General features: G+C 46.5%; 1 protein-coding gene across 4 annotated transcripts in view; it reads right to left on the bottom strand.

Moving 5' to 3' along the window:
* kaznb (kazrin, periplakin interacting protein b) overlaps positions 1-18,017 on the bottom strand; it is a 182,875-nt gene that overhangs the window by 94,914 nt on the left and 69,944 nt on the right. For 3 of the 4 annotated variants that reach the window (XM_033966596.2, XM_033966594.2, XM_055221714.1), the window contains one exon: positions 13,573-13,756. In XM_033966596.2, the coding sequence (XP_033822487.1) occupies positions 13,573-13,756 (184 nt within the window). Of the gene's footprint in view, positions 1-13,572; positions 14,020-18,017 lie in introns of those variants that run through there. The other variant, XM_055221715.1, reaches the window with a different exon arrangement.

Raw genomic sequence — 18,017 nt, 5'->3', positions numbered from 1 at the left:
AGTAGTAGTAGTAGTAAAAGTAGTATAGATTTTTACTTGTATTTTTGAAAAGCCTTTGAATTTCCTTGAAAATACCACTAATAAATAACTTGACAATAAGTAAGTATAATAAATTTAAATATTTTAACCAGCACAGTTTTGAGCTGTGTTTAAAACCATCAAATGTTTTCCGTCTTAATAATAGTCTGTCCATGTAAAAATAAGACAAAAGTTCATGAGGTCATGTTTATCAGTAAATGCAGCAAAGTTATAATTTTATGCAATATTCTTGTCACATTTTTCATATCAGTATCTGGGGCCACGCCAACCAGTCAGCCATGAAAAGGGCAGGATCTCTGTACAAACAAACTCTATCCAGAAGTGATGAACCAAAACCCCATGAGGCGGCGCAAGCACGACTTTTGAAAAGTACTTATTTATATAAAAATGCTTTTTTAAATGTATCAGTGGCTTTGCTGAAGAAAATGCTGGTGATATAAAAATGTTGGTTGAACTTGAGCTTGTTTTGGTTTTGTTTCTATCAAATAGGCATCTGCAAATAGAACAGTGACTATTCATATTCACGCACTGCCAAAAGTACCAAAACTTTATGACTCGTGTTATTGCAGAGATGTTGAAAATTCTTTCCCCACCTCTTTTCCGCACAACTTTTCAAGTATTATGGGATAAGCCGTCCCAGACAGACTGAGCCTAAGTACGATTTTCCACATCTCCAGTGAAGGATGTATTTTATACAGCGTTTTGAGATGAGACAGCGTCCAGAGACTTAGGCCAAAAAACAAAACAAAAACAAAATGCCAGTCTACCTGTGAGTCCCTCTCCTGTGTTGGTAATGTCACATCTGACTCAAAGTTAAAGCTGATTTGTTTATTGTGTTGAATATAACTCCACTTCTCTGTTCTTTAGGAGGAACATGAAGCATTTTCCCAAATTGTTTCTCCGAGCTGGCTTTTTCCATTGTATATTTTGTCCAACGCCACAAATCCGTGGCTGTGGAAACTGTTTAGCTGCTACATTCTTGGGACAGGACAGTGAAGGCAGCATTACACTGACGAAGCATCCACCAAAACAACACAGAGCAATCATCTGGAGTTTAAGTTACATTTTAGAAAGCAAACATTAAATGGGTATAGGAGCAGGATCAAAGTATTTCAAAAGTACTATCAACAAACTATTTTACTGCAAACTTGACACAATCATATACAAGGAATATCAATCGTGTCGCCTCTGCCAAAACTACCATCACTAATACAGCAGAGTAAAGGGAACAGAAACAGTGTAATCTTTCAAACAGTGAGACGTCTGCACTTTTGCTGTGGTTTGTGGTTTAGTTTGCAGTTCATTCATTTTTGAACAATACTTGAACCTCAACCCAGACATTTAGGTAAAAAGAGAAGGTAAAACAGCAGAACAAAGTAAGTACAGAGCAGTGGTGGTTAGGCCTGTCACACAAACACATTTTAAAGTTTGATATATATACACAACTGTAAATATAGATGATATTGAAACTCATTTATGCCTCTAACACAATAACCTTGAAATAGATTTAGACCACAAAACTATTCTAAAGCTACAATATTGCGCTGCAGTAAATAAACGGCAGAATGAAACACTTTAGTACTGATTTTGCATCTGTAATGAGTCAAAGAAGTTATTAATTCAACCTTTTACAGCTTAAATCTTATCACACAGCCAAAAAATAACCTAAAATTCCCCAGTAGTGCAAAGAAAATAAATAATGACCCCATAAATATATTGTTCCAGCTTTCATATATTAAACAATAAGTCGATATAGTGTTCTCTAAAACTCGTCGGCCAGTTTAAGTCACTAGTACCTGCAGATACTTCCACTTCACTTTAGCACTAGTCTGGTTTCTACATCTGGTGTGATGCGCCGGCCGGGGGTCACCTGACTGAAGCCGGGGCCTCTCTGGGAACAGGAAGTATGACATCACTGCACTGACACGCTGGAATGTTCATGGGAATGCTGCTGCTGCTGCTGTTACCGCGGATACAGGAAAACCAGACGGAGGCCAGAGAGGTGGACGCAGCAAATACCTCAAAGAGAGAGAGGAGGGGGGGGTAGAAGAGGGAGAGAAAAGAGAGAAAGTGGAGAAAAAGTGATAAAGAAAGAGAGAGAATGAGGGGGAAGGGGAGAGGGGGGAGAGAGAAAGAGGTGGTGTAGGTAAGACAATATCAGAAGTGGGGAAAAAGGACAGAAAAGTACAGGAAAGAGAGAGAGCGGGAGGCGAGAGAGAGGGAGGATAGGTGTATATGTGCATAGAGAGGGGGAAGAGAGAAAAAAAAGGATAAAGAGAGACGAGTGAGTGAACAGGAGAGGAGAGAAATGGACAAAGAAGAAAGTGGGGGTACAAAAGAAATAGAGAGAGGTGAGAGAGAGAGAGAAAGAGAGGAGAAATGGAGAAAGAAGAAAGGTGGGGTACAAAATAAATAGAGAGAGCGAGAGAAAGGAGAAATGGATAAATGGATGAAGAAAAGGGGAGGGTACAAAATAAATAGAGAGGTGAGAGAGAAAGAAAGGGTAAGACAAAGAGAGAGGAGAAATGGATAAAGAAGAAAGGGGGGGGTTCCAAAGAAATAGAGAGAGAGAGGGGAGTAATGGATAAAGAAAAAGGGATGGTACAAAAGGAATAGAGAGGAGAGAGAGAGGAGAAAAGGATAAAGAAAAAAGAGGGGGTACCAAAGACATGGAGAGAGAAAGACAGAGGGGTAAAAGAGAGAGGGATAAAAACTGTGAGAAAACAGGAGAGAGGTGGAGGAAAAGAGGGGGAGAAGAGAGAGACAGGACAGCCAAAACTTTGGAATGAGCTTCGATAAACTTTGCGCTTGTGGGGCTATGCTCAATGCTGAAAGTCCCTTGATAGAAAAGAAACTACAGCTATGTGCATTTTTCTCATGGTTTTCACTCCACCCAAAACAGAAGATATACTAGTCTCCCCTTCTTTTTCCAACCTGATTGTGCTTCTGGTTTGGTCCTGGTTTGAGCTCATGTTAGTCCTGATGGAGACTTGGTTTAGTCCTGGTTTAATCCTGGTTTAGTCCTGGTTTAATCCCGGTTTAGTCTCATTTTATGTGGTGATTGTGTGAATACAGCCTTAGTGTTGCGGTGTTTCTGGAAGCAGCAGAGATAACACTGTACTCACTGCTCTCTATTCTACTCTATAGACAAATGTTGTAAACCAGCCAATAACATACGTAACACTACACCCCAAAGGAAGCAAAAGTTTGGGGTCCAACAATAAACACGTTCTCACAGCCTAAAGCCATGTAAACTGTTCTGTATACTTTCAGTGTGCGGTGAATACAGGATTACACAATATAAACACAAAAGTTGCGAAGGCTAAAAACAGCTAACAAGGAATGCTCCATAGAGGCTTCCAAATACTCTCCGATAAGGATATCCTACAATTCAAAACGTATCCCAGGCATTTCCAAGGCACGGCCGTGTAACAAATAAGCTTTCAACAGCGCACTTTAATACACATCTGTTTAATGTTGAGTCTAAACTACAGTAATATGTCAAGTTAATCCTCTAAGTATTTTTACAACTCAAACACTGCCTTGGACCTGTCCCTTATGTGAACTGGTAGATGTTGTGGTTGTAAGTGAGTCATTGTGAGAAGTTTTGTGGTTCATGAGAGCATTTATTAACCATTGCGAGAAAGGATAAGGAAGTACTTCTAATCTAGATTTTACAGCACTTGTGTATATTTGTTTAATCATGGGATAACAATAATAAGATGATAATTTTGCGATCTAAAACCTCTTGACTCTTGCATTTTAATTAAAATTTTATGTTTGAACCTTTGGGCCAGGATTCCCTTGTAAAAGAGATAAAAAATAAACAAAAATAAAAAGCCTAAAAATGAAAGACAAACGTACAGCTTTTTCTTAGACCATATACTCAATATTCAAATTATCAAAACAACAATTACAACACAATTTTGCCAACGGTGTAACGTCCACTACTTGTATAAAGCATCAAAACAGATTTCTTTGCAGCCTTGTCTAGCCTTGCCTTGCGGGCGCTCAGTGCTTTGGAGAGTCACCTGCTGTTGAACTCCTGGATTCATATAATAGGTTTTGACAGCGAGGCTCTCAGACTGTGATCTGTCTCACCTCAAGACCCTGACGTAACAAAGCACCCAGCAGACACAAAACATCAACTCAGCTATTCAGCACAAGGATCTGTTCAGTTTTGGTTTGCTTATGGTTTTAATCCTGGTTTAGTCCTAGTTTAGATCTGGTTTAGTCCTAGTTTAGTCCTGTTTAGTCCTGGTTTAGATTTGGTTTAGTCCTAGTTTAGTCCTGTTTAGTCCTGGTTTAGACCTGGTTTAGTCCTGGTTTAGATCTGGTTTAGACCTGGTTTAGATTTGGTTTAGTCCTAGTTTAGTCCTGTTTAGTCCTGGTTTAGTCCTAGTTTAGATTTGGTTTAGTCCTAGTTTAGTCCTGTTTAGTCCTGTTTAGTCCTGGTTTAGTCCTAGTTTAGATTTGGTTTAGTCCTAGTTTAGTCCTGTTTAGTCCTGGTTTAGACCTGGTTTAGATCTGGTTTAGTCCTGGTTTAGTCTTGGTTTAGTCCTATTTTGACCCATCTGACCTCCTAACATAACAGACCAGACCCAACAAAGACCATAAGACCATAAGAATCTGTTTAGACCTGGTTTAGACCTGTTTTAGACCTGTTTTAGACCTGTTTTAGACCTGATTTAGTCCTGGTTTAGTGTAGGTTTAGTCCTATTTTGATCTCTCTGACCTCCTAACATAACAGACCAGACCCAACAGAGACCCAAAACACCATCTTGGCTCATCACAACACAAGGATCTATTTAGTCCTGGTTTAGACCTTCTTTAGTCCTGGTTTAGACCTCATTTAGTCCTGGTTTAGCCTTGGTTTAAACCTCGTTTAGTCCTGATTTAGTCCTATTTTGATCTCACCTCAGAACCCTAACCCGACCCAGCTGACCCACAATACAACCTCAGCTAAGCACAACAAAAGGATCTATTTAGTCTTGGCTTACTTTTGGGTTTAGTCCTGGTTTAGTCCTGGTTTAGTCCTGGTTTAGTCCTGGTTTAGTCCTGGTTTAGTCCTAGTTTACTCCTGGTTTTAATCTGTCTCACCTCCTTACATAACAGTCCAGACCCAACAGAGACCCAAAAACACCACCTCGCCTTATCACAACACAAGGATCTACCATGCGTGTACTGGTGGTGTGGACATGTGTGTACTGGTGGTGTGGACGTGCGTGTACTGGTGGTGTGGACATTCGTGTACTGGTGGTGTGGACAAGCACTTCAAGAAAACTACAACATACATAGGTGGGGGAAAAACATTAGCTGAGCAGGCAGGCCTTGATTACAGGACAGTCCAGGATTAGTCAAACATGCAAGAATCAATCCAAATACAACTCTGAGGAAGATCATGAGGGAACACTGTTTTGTTTTTTTTTGGTTTTTTTTGTTTTTTTCTGTTATGTGATAATGTGTGCAACTTTTCTGAAGCCTCATATATTCTTACTGTGAGTGGGGTCGCATCTCCACAGATCTGATATGTAACTTGACGACATCACCTGCTTGATATAATATCTCCATGGACTGGCAGACTTGCAGGGGATGACGCTGCACCGAAAAAGTTACACAGTGCACTTGTAAATGGCCCATATTGTTACTGTTATAATGATGTTTTCTGATCAACAGCAGACCTGGAGTTGTGTTTTGTTCCATTCACACATGTTTAACACACACATCCTGCATATTTAGACAGCGTAAGACAATTCTGGCAATGGCACAAACATCTAAATCGAACGAAACATCATAAACATTCTCAACATCGGTTCTCCCCTGTGCCCTCTCAGTCCCACATTACAGGCCTATCTATATATAACAACATTATGCGATTGCACAATATTAAAATTTCAATCAACTTTTCAATTAACATGCAAACACTAAAGCCTCCCTCATCAAACTTTACTTAAATAAATGTCTATATCCACACTCACAGATCACAAATGCCAGCCAAATGTCAGTGAGGTTGTAGAGCAAGTAAAGCGAGCAGAAATCATTAACTGTGTAATACTGAAACCAAGAACATGTCATGATGTCAGTTTTCCCTGTCCTCCCGTGCTCTCTCCCCCTCCCCTACCTGTGTGTCTGGAGCTGGGTGGAGTGCCTGACTCCTCCCGTGCACACCTGGGGTGCATCAGCCTAATCACCACCACCTGCTGCTGAGTACAAGAAGGCTTGGCAGTCTACACTCGGGGCCAGACCGTCCGCGTGTAAAACGTGAATGTTTCTTGCTAAGCTTTGTTATATGGTACTTTCCTGCAAATGCTCATTTGGATTTATGCACCCTCCAGATTCCTGCCTCTACTCGCCCAGCTCCTGCCGCCACGTTCCAGTCCCGGTATCGCTTCCAGCTCGTCTTGTCTCCTGCTCGTCTCGTCTCCTGCTCGTCTCGTCTCCAGCTCGTCTCGTCTCCTGCTCGTCTCGTCTCCTGCTCGTCTCGTCTCCTGCTCGTCTCGTCTCCTGTCCGGTCCTGGTCTCTGGTTTGTCACCCGCTCCCCGCTCTGGTCTTCGTCTGCTCCGCCCGCCCTGGTACCGCACCTGCTTCTATCCCCGTCCTGGTCCTGTCCTGCCCGCCTCTACCTGCACCGCACCCGCCTGACCCGTCTCCCGCTCCCCGGTTCCTGTACCTGCTCTTGTGACCTGTTTAAAGACTGCATTTTCACCGCTGTAAATAAACACTGTTAAAACTGCTCTGGTCTGCATCCTTTGGTCCTATCCGCACCGTTACGACAGAACGGTCTGGCCACTATGGACCAAGCAGGCTCAGATCCGGACCAGACGCGCCGCCTCACGCACTCTTACCCCGAGGCGGTGCTGGGTCAGCATGAACAATCCATTCGGACTCTATTGGAGCTAAATCAGACATTGTCCCAGCAGGTGGCACAGCTTAACCACCAGGTGGCCGCGCTCCTCGTCACCCCGCCTGCTGCAGCCGGAGCGCCGCCACGCCTCCCGGAGCCGAGAGGCACGGATCCGGAGCCGTATGCTGGACAACCTCACCTCTGTCGCGGATTCCTGTTCCAGTGCGAGTTCATGTTCCAGCAATGCCCTTCTCGTTTCAGCTCGGGGGCCACCAAGATCCGATATATATGTGGATTACTCCGGGGCAGAGCTCTCCAGTGGGCAGAGGCGCGCCTAATGAAGACGTCTGTGGATAGCCTGGATTTTAATGAATTTGTGTCCACGTTTAAGCTGGTGTTTGACCACCCGCACTACCAGGACAATGCTGCCTCCCGGTTATTGACTCTCAGCCAGGGCTCCAGGACGGTAGCGGATTATTCCATTGAATTCTGGACACATGCGGCGGAGCTGGACTGGACGGACAGCGCGCTGCGGGCTGTGTTTGTGCGGGGCCTGAACGAGACTTTGAAAGATGAATTGGTTTCCCGGGACGAACCCCCCGACCTGCGGACCCTCATCTCCCTCACTCACCGTATAGACAACCGCCTACGGGCTCGTCGCCGAGAGAGACGCCGGTCACCGGTCCCGCCGGAGCCACGCGCTGCCCCGCCCCCGCCGGATGAGCCCATGCAACTCGACAGGACCCTTGTGTCGGCCGAGGAGCGTCAACGGAGGCGTCGTCTGGCCGGGGCTTGCCTCTACTGCGGTGAGCGCGGACATTATGTGGTCACTTGCCCAGTTCGGCCAAAAGGGGGGGCCCACCAGTAGCACTGGGAGTACTGGTGGGCGAGCAACACATCCTGGACTCTTCTAATAGACTGCGGCTCAGCGCCACCCTGTGCGTTCGCACAGAGACCTTATGCGTTTCCGCCCTTATCGACTCCGGGGCTGAGAGAGACTTTATTGATGCCCAAGTCGCGGAGCAGCTCGGGGTCTACCTGGAGCCCCTCGAACGCCCCTTAAATGCCCAGGGGCTCAATGGACGTTTTCTGGGGCACATCACTCACATCACAGAACCTGTCACCGTGATTCTGTCCGGCAACCACCAAGAGAACCGTCAGTTTCATGTCCTGTCCTCCTCCGCTTCTCCTCTGGTCCTTGGTTACCCCTGGCTACGCGCCCACAACCCTGTTTTCGATTGGGCCAGGGGCGGAGTTTCGGGCTGGAGTCCCGATTGCCACGCCAAGTGCCTTCGGTCCGCCCTCCCTCCGGCCGGGAGGTCCGTTCCTGTCGCTGATCCGTCCCCAGACACCCCCAATCTGTCCTCGGTGCCTGCTGAATACCACGACCTGGGGGAGGTTTTTAGCAAGAGCAAGGCCCTCTCTTTACCGCCCCACCGTCCATATGACTGCGCCATTGACCTCCTGCCGGGTGCCCCACTACCATCTAGCAGGCTATATAACCTGTCTAAACCTGAACGCGAGTCAATGGAGGACTATATCCGTGGGTCCCTGGCTGCCGGAATCATCCGCCCGTCCACTTCACCCGTGGGAGCGGGGTTCTTCTTTGTGGCTAAGAAGGACAAATCCCTGCGGCCTTGCATTGATTACCGGGGTCTGAACAATATAACTGTAAAGAATAAATACCCGCTTCCCTTACTGGACTCGGCATTTACGCCCCTCCACGGTGCGACCATCTTCTCAAAGTTGGATTTGCGGAATGCGTACCACCTGGTGCGCATCAGGGAGGGAGACGAATGGAAGACGGCCTTCAAGACACCCCTGGGACATTTCGAATACTTGGTTATGCCCTTCGGTCTCACCAACGCCCCTGCCGTATTCCAAGCCCTCATCAACGATGTGCTCCGTGATTTCCTTAACCGATTCGTCTTTGTTTACTTGGATGACATCTTGATTTTCTCGCGGTCCCCCCAGGAGCATCATCAGCACGTTCGCCAGGTTCTCCAGCGCCTCCTCGAGAATAAACTGTTCGTGAAAGCTGAGAAATGCGAGTTTCACGCAGAGGAGGTCAGCTTTTTGGGCTTCATTGTGGGGCGGGGCCAAGTAAGAGCTGACCCTGAAAAGATCCAGGCTGTCACTGAGTGGCCCGTTCCTACCAGCCGGAGACAGCTCCAGAGATTTATCGGCTTTGCCAATTTTTATAGACGTTTTATCCGGGATTTTAGTAGGGTTATCTCGCCCTTAACTAAACTCACCTCTCCTGCTTTGCCGTTTGCCTGGTCTCCTGAGGCGCAGACAGCCTTCGAGAAGCTTAAGAGACTATTTACCTCCGCTCCCATCCTGCACCAGCCCGACCCTTCACGGCAATTCATCGTGGAGGTCGACGCCTCCGACTCGGGAGTGGGGGCCGTGCTTTCGCAGAGGTTCGACCCCCACAACCGCCTCTGTCCCTGCGCCTTCTTTTCCCGGCGATTGTCCTCGGCCGAGGTCAATTATGACGTGGGGGATCGGGAGCTCCTTGCCGTAAAGCTGGCCTTGGAGGAGTGGCGCCACTGGCTCGAAGGGGCGGAGCAACCATTCATCGTCTGGACCGACCATAAAAACTTGGAGTACATCCAGTCCGCCAGGCGCCTCAATCCCCGTCAAGCTCGTTGGTCCCTCTTCTTCAGCCGCTTCAACTTTCTCCTCACCTACCGCCCCGGATCTCGGAACGTCAAACCCGATGCCCTCTCCCGCCAGTTCGCCCTGGAGGATAGCCCGGTCACCGCAGAAACAATTATTCCCTCCTCGTGTGTGGTGGCCGCGGTCCATTGGGATATCGAGGACACCGTCCGAGAGGCCCAGACCAACGACCCCGACCCAGGTAACGGCCCTCCAGGTAAACTGTTTGTTCCCGATTCTGTCCGGTCTCAGGTGCTCCAGTGGGTCCATGCCTCCCGTTTCGCCTGCCATCCTGGTGCCGGTCGCTCTCTCTCCCTCCTCAGGAGACGCTTCTGGTGGCCCACGATGGACACAGACACCCGGGCTTATGTCGCCGCCTGCCAGGTATGTGCTCGGGCCAAGGCCTCCCACTCACCCCCTTCTGGTCTCTTGCATCCTCTCCCAGTTCCTCGTCGCCCTTGGTCCCACATCGCCTTGGACTTCGTGACGGGCCTTCCCCCTTCCCAGGGGAACACGGTGGTTCTCACCATTGTGGACCGCTTCTCCAAGGCCGCCCATTTCGTTGCCCTGCCTAAGCTCCCCACAGCCAAAGAAACTGCCGACCAGCTGACCAGTCATGTCTTCCGACTCCACGGCATCCCGGTGGACATCGTGTCCGACAGAGGGACCCAATTCACCTCTCAGGTATGGCGGTCTTTCTGCGACGGTTTGGGGGCCACGGTTAGCCTCACGTCCGGGTTCCATCCACAATCTAATGGGCAGACGGAGCGGGCCAACCAAGACCTGGAGTCGGCCCTACGGTGCACAGCCTCCGCCAACCCCGCGACCTGGAGTACTCACCTGCCCTGGATAGAGTATGCTCACAACTCCCTCGTGAGTTCCGCCACTGGTATGTCCCCCTTCGAGGCATCGCTGGGATATCAACCCCCTCTCTTTCCCACGGAGGAGAGGGACCTCGCCGTCCCGTCTGTTCAGCGCCATCTCCAGCGCTGTCGCCGGATCTGGAAGAAGGCCAGGGCGGCCCTTCTTCGGGCTGGAGCGCGCACTAAGGCGACGGCCGATCGCCACCGTGTCCCGGCGCCCGTATACCAACCTGGCCAGATGGTTTGGCTCTCCGCCAAGACGGTCCCGCTGAAGACGGACTCCCGTAAGCTGTCCCCCCGATTCCTGGGACCGTTTAAGATCATGAGGATCATAAATCCATCGGCGGTGCGCCTCCAGTTACCCCCGTCTCTCCGGATTCATCCGACCTTTCACGTCTCCCAGGTTAAACCAGTCCGGACCAGCGACCTGTGCCCTCCGGCCGATCCCCCACCGCCCGCCCGAGTCATTGACGGCCACCCGGCGTTCACCGTCCGCCGCCTGATTGACGTTCGTCGCCGTGGTAGGGGCCTCCAGTACCTCGTCGATTGGGAGGGTTACGGTCCGGAGGAGCGATCCTGGGTGCCCAGGGCACGCATTCTGGACCCCGACATGGTGAGAGACTTCCACCGCGCTCATCCTGACAAGCCTGGGGGTCCACCAGGAGGTGGACCTTAGGGGGGGGGTACTGTCATGATGTCAGTTTTCCCTGTCCTCCCGTGCTCTCTCCCCCTCCCCTACCTGTGTGTCTGGAGCTGGGTGGAGTGCCTGACTCCTCCCGTGCACACCTGGGGTGCATCAGCCTAATCACCACCACCTGCTGCTGAGTACAAGAAGGCTTGGCAGTCTACACTCGGGGCCAGACCGTCCGCGTGTAAAACGTGAATGTTTCTTGCTAAGCTTTGTTATATGGTACTTTCCTGCAAATGCTCATTTGGATTTATGCACCCTCCAGATTCCTGCCTCTACTCGCCCAGCTCCTGCCGCCACGTTCCAGTCCCGGTATCGCTTCCAGCTCGTCTTGTCTCCTGCTCGTCTCGTCTCCTGCTCGTCTCGTCTCCAGCTCGTCTCGTCTCCTGCTCGTCTCGTCTCCTGCTCGTCTCGTCTCCTGCTCGTCTCGTCTCCTGTCCGGTCCTGGTCTCTGGTTTGTCACCCGCTCCCCGCTCTGGTCTTCGTCTGCTCCGCCCGCCCTGGTACCGCACCTGCTTCTATCCCCGTCCTGGTCCTGTCCTGCCCGCCTCTACCTGCACCGCACCCGCCTGACCCGTCTCCCGCTCCCCGGTTCCTGTACCTGCTCTTGTGACCTGTTTAAAGACTGCATTTTCACCGCTGTAAATAAACACTGTTAAAACTGCTCTGGTCTGCATCCTTTGGTCCTATCCGCACCGTTACGACAGAACAGAGCTTTTCATTCAAGGCTTCAGTGAATACAGAAGACAGGGAAAGACATAGCATCGCTTGTTCAAGACTTTTTCATTATTCACTCATCAAATCATTGTACAGTGAGGAAGCGAGCAGAGGAGCCCAAAGCAAACATGCCGCTGCCTGGGAAACCAACGCAAAACCAAGATTTGCAAGGAGCCAAAAGTTCTTGTCTCCAACTCTTTAGCGCCAATAGAATAAACTAGATTTCATGGCAGATTTAGACATACGGGAAATGTAGGAAAGCTTAAGTAAGAGCAAGTTTTGTCTTCAGCAGTGCACAGCTAAGCAGAAGTGTTGTTCAAACTGTGGTTAGCGTACACACTGTGGTACATGCAGGGTTCCAAGTCAGGATTTACTGTAATCTGAAGCCAATTTTATTCATTTTAGTCTGATGATCCACAGCTGTTTAGTCTTGTAAGTAAGTATTTCTTCTTATTAGTTCTTGATTAATTGTCGTTGAGTCCTGGTTTAGTCGTACGGTCCACATCGTCCTCTCTAAGTCCTCTTTCTGTGTCTGGTTGGTTTGGTTGAGATTTAGTTTTGGTTTAAATCTGGTTAAAAATTGGTTTAGTTCTTATTTAATGCGAGTTTAGTTTGATTTAGTCCTGGTTTAGTTCAATGACCCACAGCTGTTTAGTCCTGTAAGTCTATATATGACTTTGGTCTCAGTTTAGTCTTGGCTGTTTTGTTTAAGTCTTGGTTTAGTTCTGGTTTAATCCTGGTTTAGCCCTGATTTAGTCCTGGTTAAGTCTGGTCCACTGACCCACAGCTGTTTAGTCCTGCTCAGTTTAGTCTTGGTTTAGGTGTTGTTTAGTTCTTGTTAAGTTCTGGTTTAGACCTGGGTTAGTTCTTTAGATCCATGATTTGTGTCTTGGTTTAGTCCCGATTAAATCCTGGTTTAGTCTTAGTTTAGTCTTTTGATTATCACTGTCCTGTTTAATCCATTATTTCCGTATCTGTTTATGTTTGGTTTGGTTGAAGTTTAGTCTTGGTTTAGTTCTGTTAAGTCCTGTTTTAGCACTGGTTAAGTCTTAGTTCTGATCCACAGCTGGTTTTATTTCTGGGCTAATCTTGAAGTCAATCATTTCTGTCTCAGTTTAGTTCTTGTTTAGTTTTAGTTTAGTTCTAGTTAGCTCTGATTTAGAACTGGTTTCGTTTTGATTTAGTTCTAGTTTAGTCCTGTTTAAGTCTTGGTTTAATCTTAGTCCTGATCCACAGCTGGTTTAGTCCTACTTTAGTTCTGGGCTAGTCTTGAAATCCATAATTTCTGTCTTGGTTTAGTCCTGGTTTAGTCCTGGTTTAGTCCTGGTTTAGTCGTGGTTTAGTCGTGGTTTAGTCCTGGTTTAGTCGTGGTTTAGTCCTGGTTTTGTCCTGGTTTTGTCCTGGTTTTGTCCTGGTTTTGTCCTGGTTTAGTCCAGGTTTAGTCCAGGTTTAGTTCTGTTTTTTCCTGGTTTAGTCCTGGTTTAGTGCTGGTTCAGTCCTGGTTTTGTCCTGTTTTTTCCTGGTTTAGTCCTGGTTCAGTCCTGGTTCAGTCCTGGTTTAGTTCTTCTCGACAGGTGCTTTAGTTCAGAGTCCTGGGCCAGTCTCATTTAACCTACTTCATGACAGTTGCTGCATAGAAACACATGCTATGGTAGGTTCAAGTTGTTAGACAAAGTTTGAGAAACACCTCTGTAGAGTACACTGCAGTTCAAACAGCAGTAGATGAAGTAACAGTATAAGTAGTAATAGCAGTACTGACCTCTGTAGTCCAGATGATGGTTCTCCAAAGGCGGGGGGCTGCCGGGGTCCAGCTCTGCCAGTCTGCGGCTGGTGGCACACAGCTCGGAGCGAAGGTTTGTCACTTCACGACTGGAAGATTGGATGGCTCCGTCGATCCTTTGCGCCAACTGCTTATTGTCCTCCATCATTTTAAGGATTTTCCCCTGGAGAGCACATCCACACAGAGCAGCAGCATGGTGTCAGCATCCACCAATGTAAACTCCACCTGCGCATACAGCCTACTACTTTCACTTTACTTCAAACATAACAACCTCAGCTGAAATCCTCCGCTTCTACTAGTTAAGGAACGCCGGAAAGAGCATTGGAAAGACGGAGGAGGGAGAGAAAGAATAAGAGAGGAGGAGGCAGTTTTAGCGGCAAAGCAAAAGAGATAGAGTGGGAGAGTGCGTTGTAGCAGCTGCTCTTCCACAGGACCAGCACATAGTGAGATGACATGCAGCCTTTGAACGGACTGTACCATGTGCTCTGAGGGCGGGGGGGGAGGGACACTTTTCAACTCTGCAATAACGACCCAACTCTCCCAACTTTTCAGAAACCCTGCATTCAGCTAACCTTGCAGTGATGTTAACAACTAACTTAACACAGCAAGGAAGTTTAAGTAAATTTAAGATGTTTTTTTGGAGTTTTTGAGCTAGGTTTGGTCACTCAGGAGTGCGTGTTCCCGAGTCCCTTTGACGAGCACTTGTCAAGCCCCTCTCATGTTTTCACTAGCCCACTCTCTCACTCCCCCGCTGGCTTTTGTCTCACTCTGGCCCCCTTCATTCACTCCATTATACACCCCAGCCCGGCTTTGTCCTGGGAACGCTCACCCCCACAGCGCTCCGGGAGGGAAGAGGCTGGACAAAAACACCCAAAAGAGGGAAAACATTTGAGTAAACTTTCTCTTCAAAAGAAACATGGAGCGTGGTGGACAGGAATGTTACACTGTTAAGTTTACAGGAGTAGCTTTTTCAGTTATCTGTGCTGTACTATCATGGATAAATACATTTGAGTAAAAGTAAAAGCCAAAGTTAAATCTGTCAACTGGACAAAACGTTCTAGGAGTGAAGACGTTTTGCTGCTCATCCAAGACACTTCTTCAGTTCTGGTCAGATTACTGGTGGACACTGCCTTATGTCCATCTGAAGGTAGGAGTTAACTGCACTGAAACTGTAAACACCTACTGTTTACAGTTTCAGCCTTAATGGCCTGCATTCAACCTTTAACGGCCCTACTGGCTCGCTCCATTGTTGTCTTTGTTTCCTTTGTTTGCTTTGGGTCTGATGATGGAATTAGATATTGGGGACAGGTGATGACTAAGGTCCTCATTCCTGTTCCTAACAAAAAATGCTTCTTTAACTCCCCTCTCAAACCATTTCTTTTCTCTGGCTCAGATCTGAACTTCACTATCTTCAGAGGAGTTAATGGTTAATGTCTTTGAGATGCAGATGTACAGCTGACTGGGGTCCAGAGGAGCTCTCACACCGGTGTTGGTACATTCTCTTATGAAGTGGCTGTTTAGTTTCTCCAGTGTAACACTCACTGCTCTTTTCACTACACTGAATGGAGTAAACCACATCACTTTGTTTATGGCTCATAGTTTTGTACTTTGGGTGAACCAGTTTCTGTCTTAAAGTGTTTGTAGGTTTCAAAAAGACAGGAATCTAAAGCTGTCGCCTTTCCTTCTAGGTTCAGATTCCCTGTTGTTCTGTTTTTTTTACCTCTCTTAGATCTATTGAAGGCCCATGTTGAATATCCACAAGCAGAGAGGACTTTCCCCACGTGATGTTCCTCCTTCACTTTTCCCTCTGTGTTTGTGGGCAACACTTGAGCTCTGTGATGTAGAATATGGATCACTCTGAGTTTGTGCTGCAGTGGATGGTGTGAATCAAACAGCAGGTATTGGTCAGTGTGTGTGGGTTTCCTGTAGATTTCTACCTGGAGACACCGGTCCTCTCCTATAGATACTGCACAATTTAAGAAGGCCAGTTCGTTCTCCTCGGCCTCTTCCCGTGTGAACTTGATGTTTGGATCCACAGCATTAATATCTGCAGTAAAGGGTTCCAGATACTGAATAGGTGTTTACAGTTTCAGTGTAGTTTGCCCCTCCCTCAGATAGATATAAGGGAGTGTCAACGAGCAATCTGACCAGAACTGAAGGAGGGACTTGGATGAGCAGCGCAACATCTTCACTCCTACAACGATTTGTCCAGTTGACATTTGAGTAAAACTTTTGGCAGCTCTACCCATTAATGTGTCACATATCTGTTTATGTCAAAATAAATAGCTTTTAAATGGCATTGTATCATATTGATTTAAAGGTGCTGTATGCAACTTTTCTGGTGGAGGTCCACTACCTGCTCGTCTCCATGGAGATTTTTATGTTTTGGAATGTTCTACTGTATGACATTTAATGTATCTACCTTGCAATAATACACTGTATCTCAAAGCTAACAGTCACTTTTATTACAATAAAACACATAAAATAAACAACCTATTAAAATTCAAAGTAATAGTTATATGTAGAATACTTAAGTTTGTAGCATTGTTTTAATATTTATTATGCCTCAAAATCAGCATTAGCGTTAGCACTGACACACAAACATGTCTCTAAACACAGAAGTGTCCTCTCCTCAAGTTCATTTTTTTCCTGTAGTTTCTACCATGAAAATTACAGATGTTTTAAGAGTTAAAAAAGAACATCCATCTGTGAGCGGGGTCCCCTCTCCACAGATCTGACCTGTTACTTGGCCTTGACGAAGTTTAATGTGACATAGTGGAACATTCCTGGCATTTCAATAATATTTCCAGGGAGACAAGCAGGTGGCAGAAAAGTTACATAGTGCACCTTTAAATACCAGAATTAGCATGTTTTATTATGTTTTATTTGACTGATTTTACACAAAGAGTGATGTTCAAAAAGTTGACGCTTGACAGTTGTTAATTAATTATTTACTGCTGCCATTACCACTACTACCAGTCCTACTACTACTACTGTGTTATAACGACACAGAAAGACAATACTTGAATTTATGGCCACTCCACCCTTTTCTTATGTTCTGAACAATTACTATCACACTTCCCGCACTCTCCCCCCGCTCTATCAGAAAGAGTCCAAAGGTTTTTATTGTTTATTTCCTAACTCCATCGCCATGACGCCTTATCAACGCAGCTTTCATCACACCAGACGGTCCAAACCCAGAGAAGAGCATTCATTTCAGTTAAAAACAATGTGTGATAGTGCTGAGCCATCACAGCTTTAATCTGCATTTGACATTTCATTTTGCGCCGCTGAAATGGTCTCTTGTTCGTGTCAGTGGACGGGCAGATGACAGGAGCATCACTCACACTGTCAGCTCACGCTCCTGATAAATACTCAGGGCCTGATTCACATTCACCACACAGAGACAGGCCGCAAACACAGAGGACGACAAACTGCTCCACGTACAGGGACGGCGCGGCGCTAAACATGTTTATAAGGCCAACTTTTATGGGAATGGTCCTTTGATGTTGAGATTGGTGCGATTCGGGATTAGCATGTCGTCTCCTACTGGCTTAGTCTTCAATAAATACACAAAAAATGGCATATTGTTCTTGTATCTGCTATATAATGATAATCTACTACACCCGTGGATCATTATGTTATAATTTGGACATTTTAAATCCCAATATTCATCTAAAACTACTTCATAAAGTGCCCAATTGGAGCTGAGGTCACTGTAAACGTCATTACGACAAAGAGCTAAAGTTGTCGGCAGCTCCTGTGGATTTTTCATTTGTACCAAAATGACTACATGATGCTGCCGTATCCTACACGTATCACCGATTAAGAAAGTAAAATTGGAGAGTTAGTGCAGAGAGGTAGGTGTATGCAACCGGCGGTGAAAACAGGGATTGATCGGCAACATGGCGTCTTGAAATTACGTGATTAAAGATTGTCCAAACATGTACTAATCACTCCAGATACAATTCAACAAGGTAAATGAGAAGGAAACAATTATGCAAAATTGACTTTTCAGAGCTTTTATAATAGGTCTGCTTTAATAAAGGTAAGGTTCTTAAAGATGCATTATGTAACGTTTGTTTAGAAGAGGGATCGCTACCTGCTTGTCTCTGTGAAAAAGTTATTGCTTTAGCTGAAATATTCCACAGTACATTATCAAACAATCTTTCACCACGGAGACGAGCACTCGAAGTTGCCAGGCCAAGTTGCAGGAATGCATGTTTTGTTTTTCAATAAAAAACACACGTAACTGAATAAAAGCAAGCTACAGTTTTAATGTCATACTGTGGAACATTCTGGGCAAAGCAATAACATCTAGACCCCCTACAAGAAAATATACATTATTGCACCTTTACAGGTTCTAAATTAAAGTTGCATTTGGTGGAAGGTTTGCCACTTGCTTTTGTCAATAGAATTAATAA

This window comes from Periophthalmus magnuspinnatus, chromosome 5 (genome assembly GCF_009829125.3).
Source record: "Periophthalmus magnuspinnatus isolate fPerMag1 chromosome 5, fPerMag1.2.pri, whole genome shotgun sequence".
Lineage (NCBI taxonomy): Eukaryota > Metazoa > Chordata > Actinopteri > Gobiiformes > Gobiidae > Periophthalmus > Periophthalmus magnuspinnatus.
Note: the sequence above shows the minus strand (reverse complement) of the source record. Positions and strands in the feature narration are given on the sequence as shown.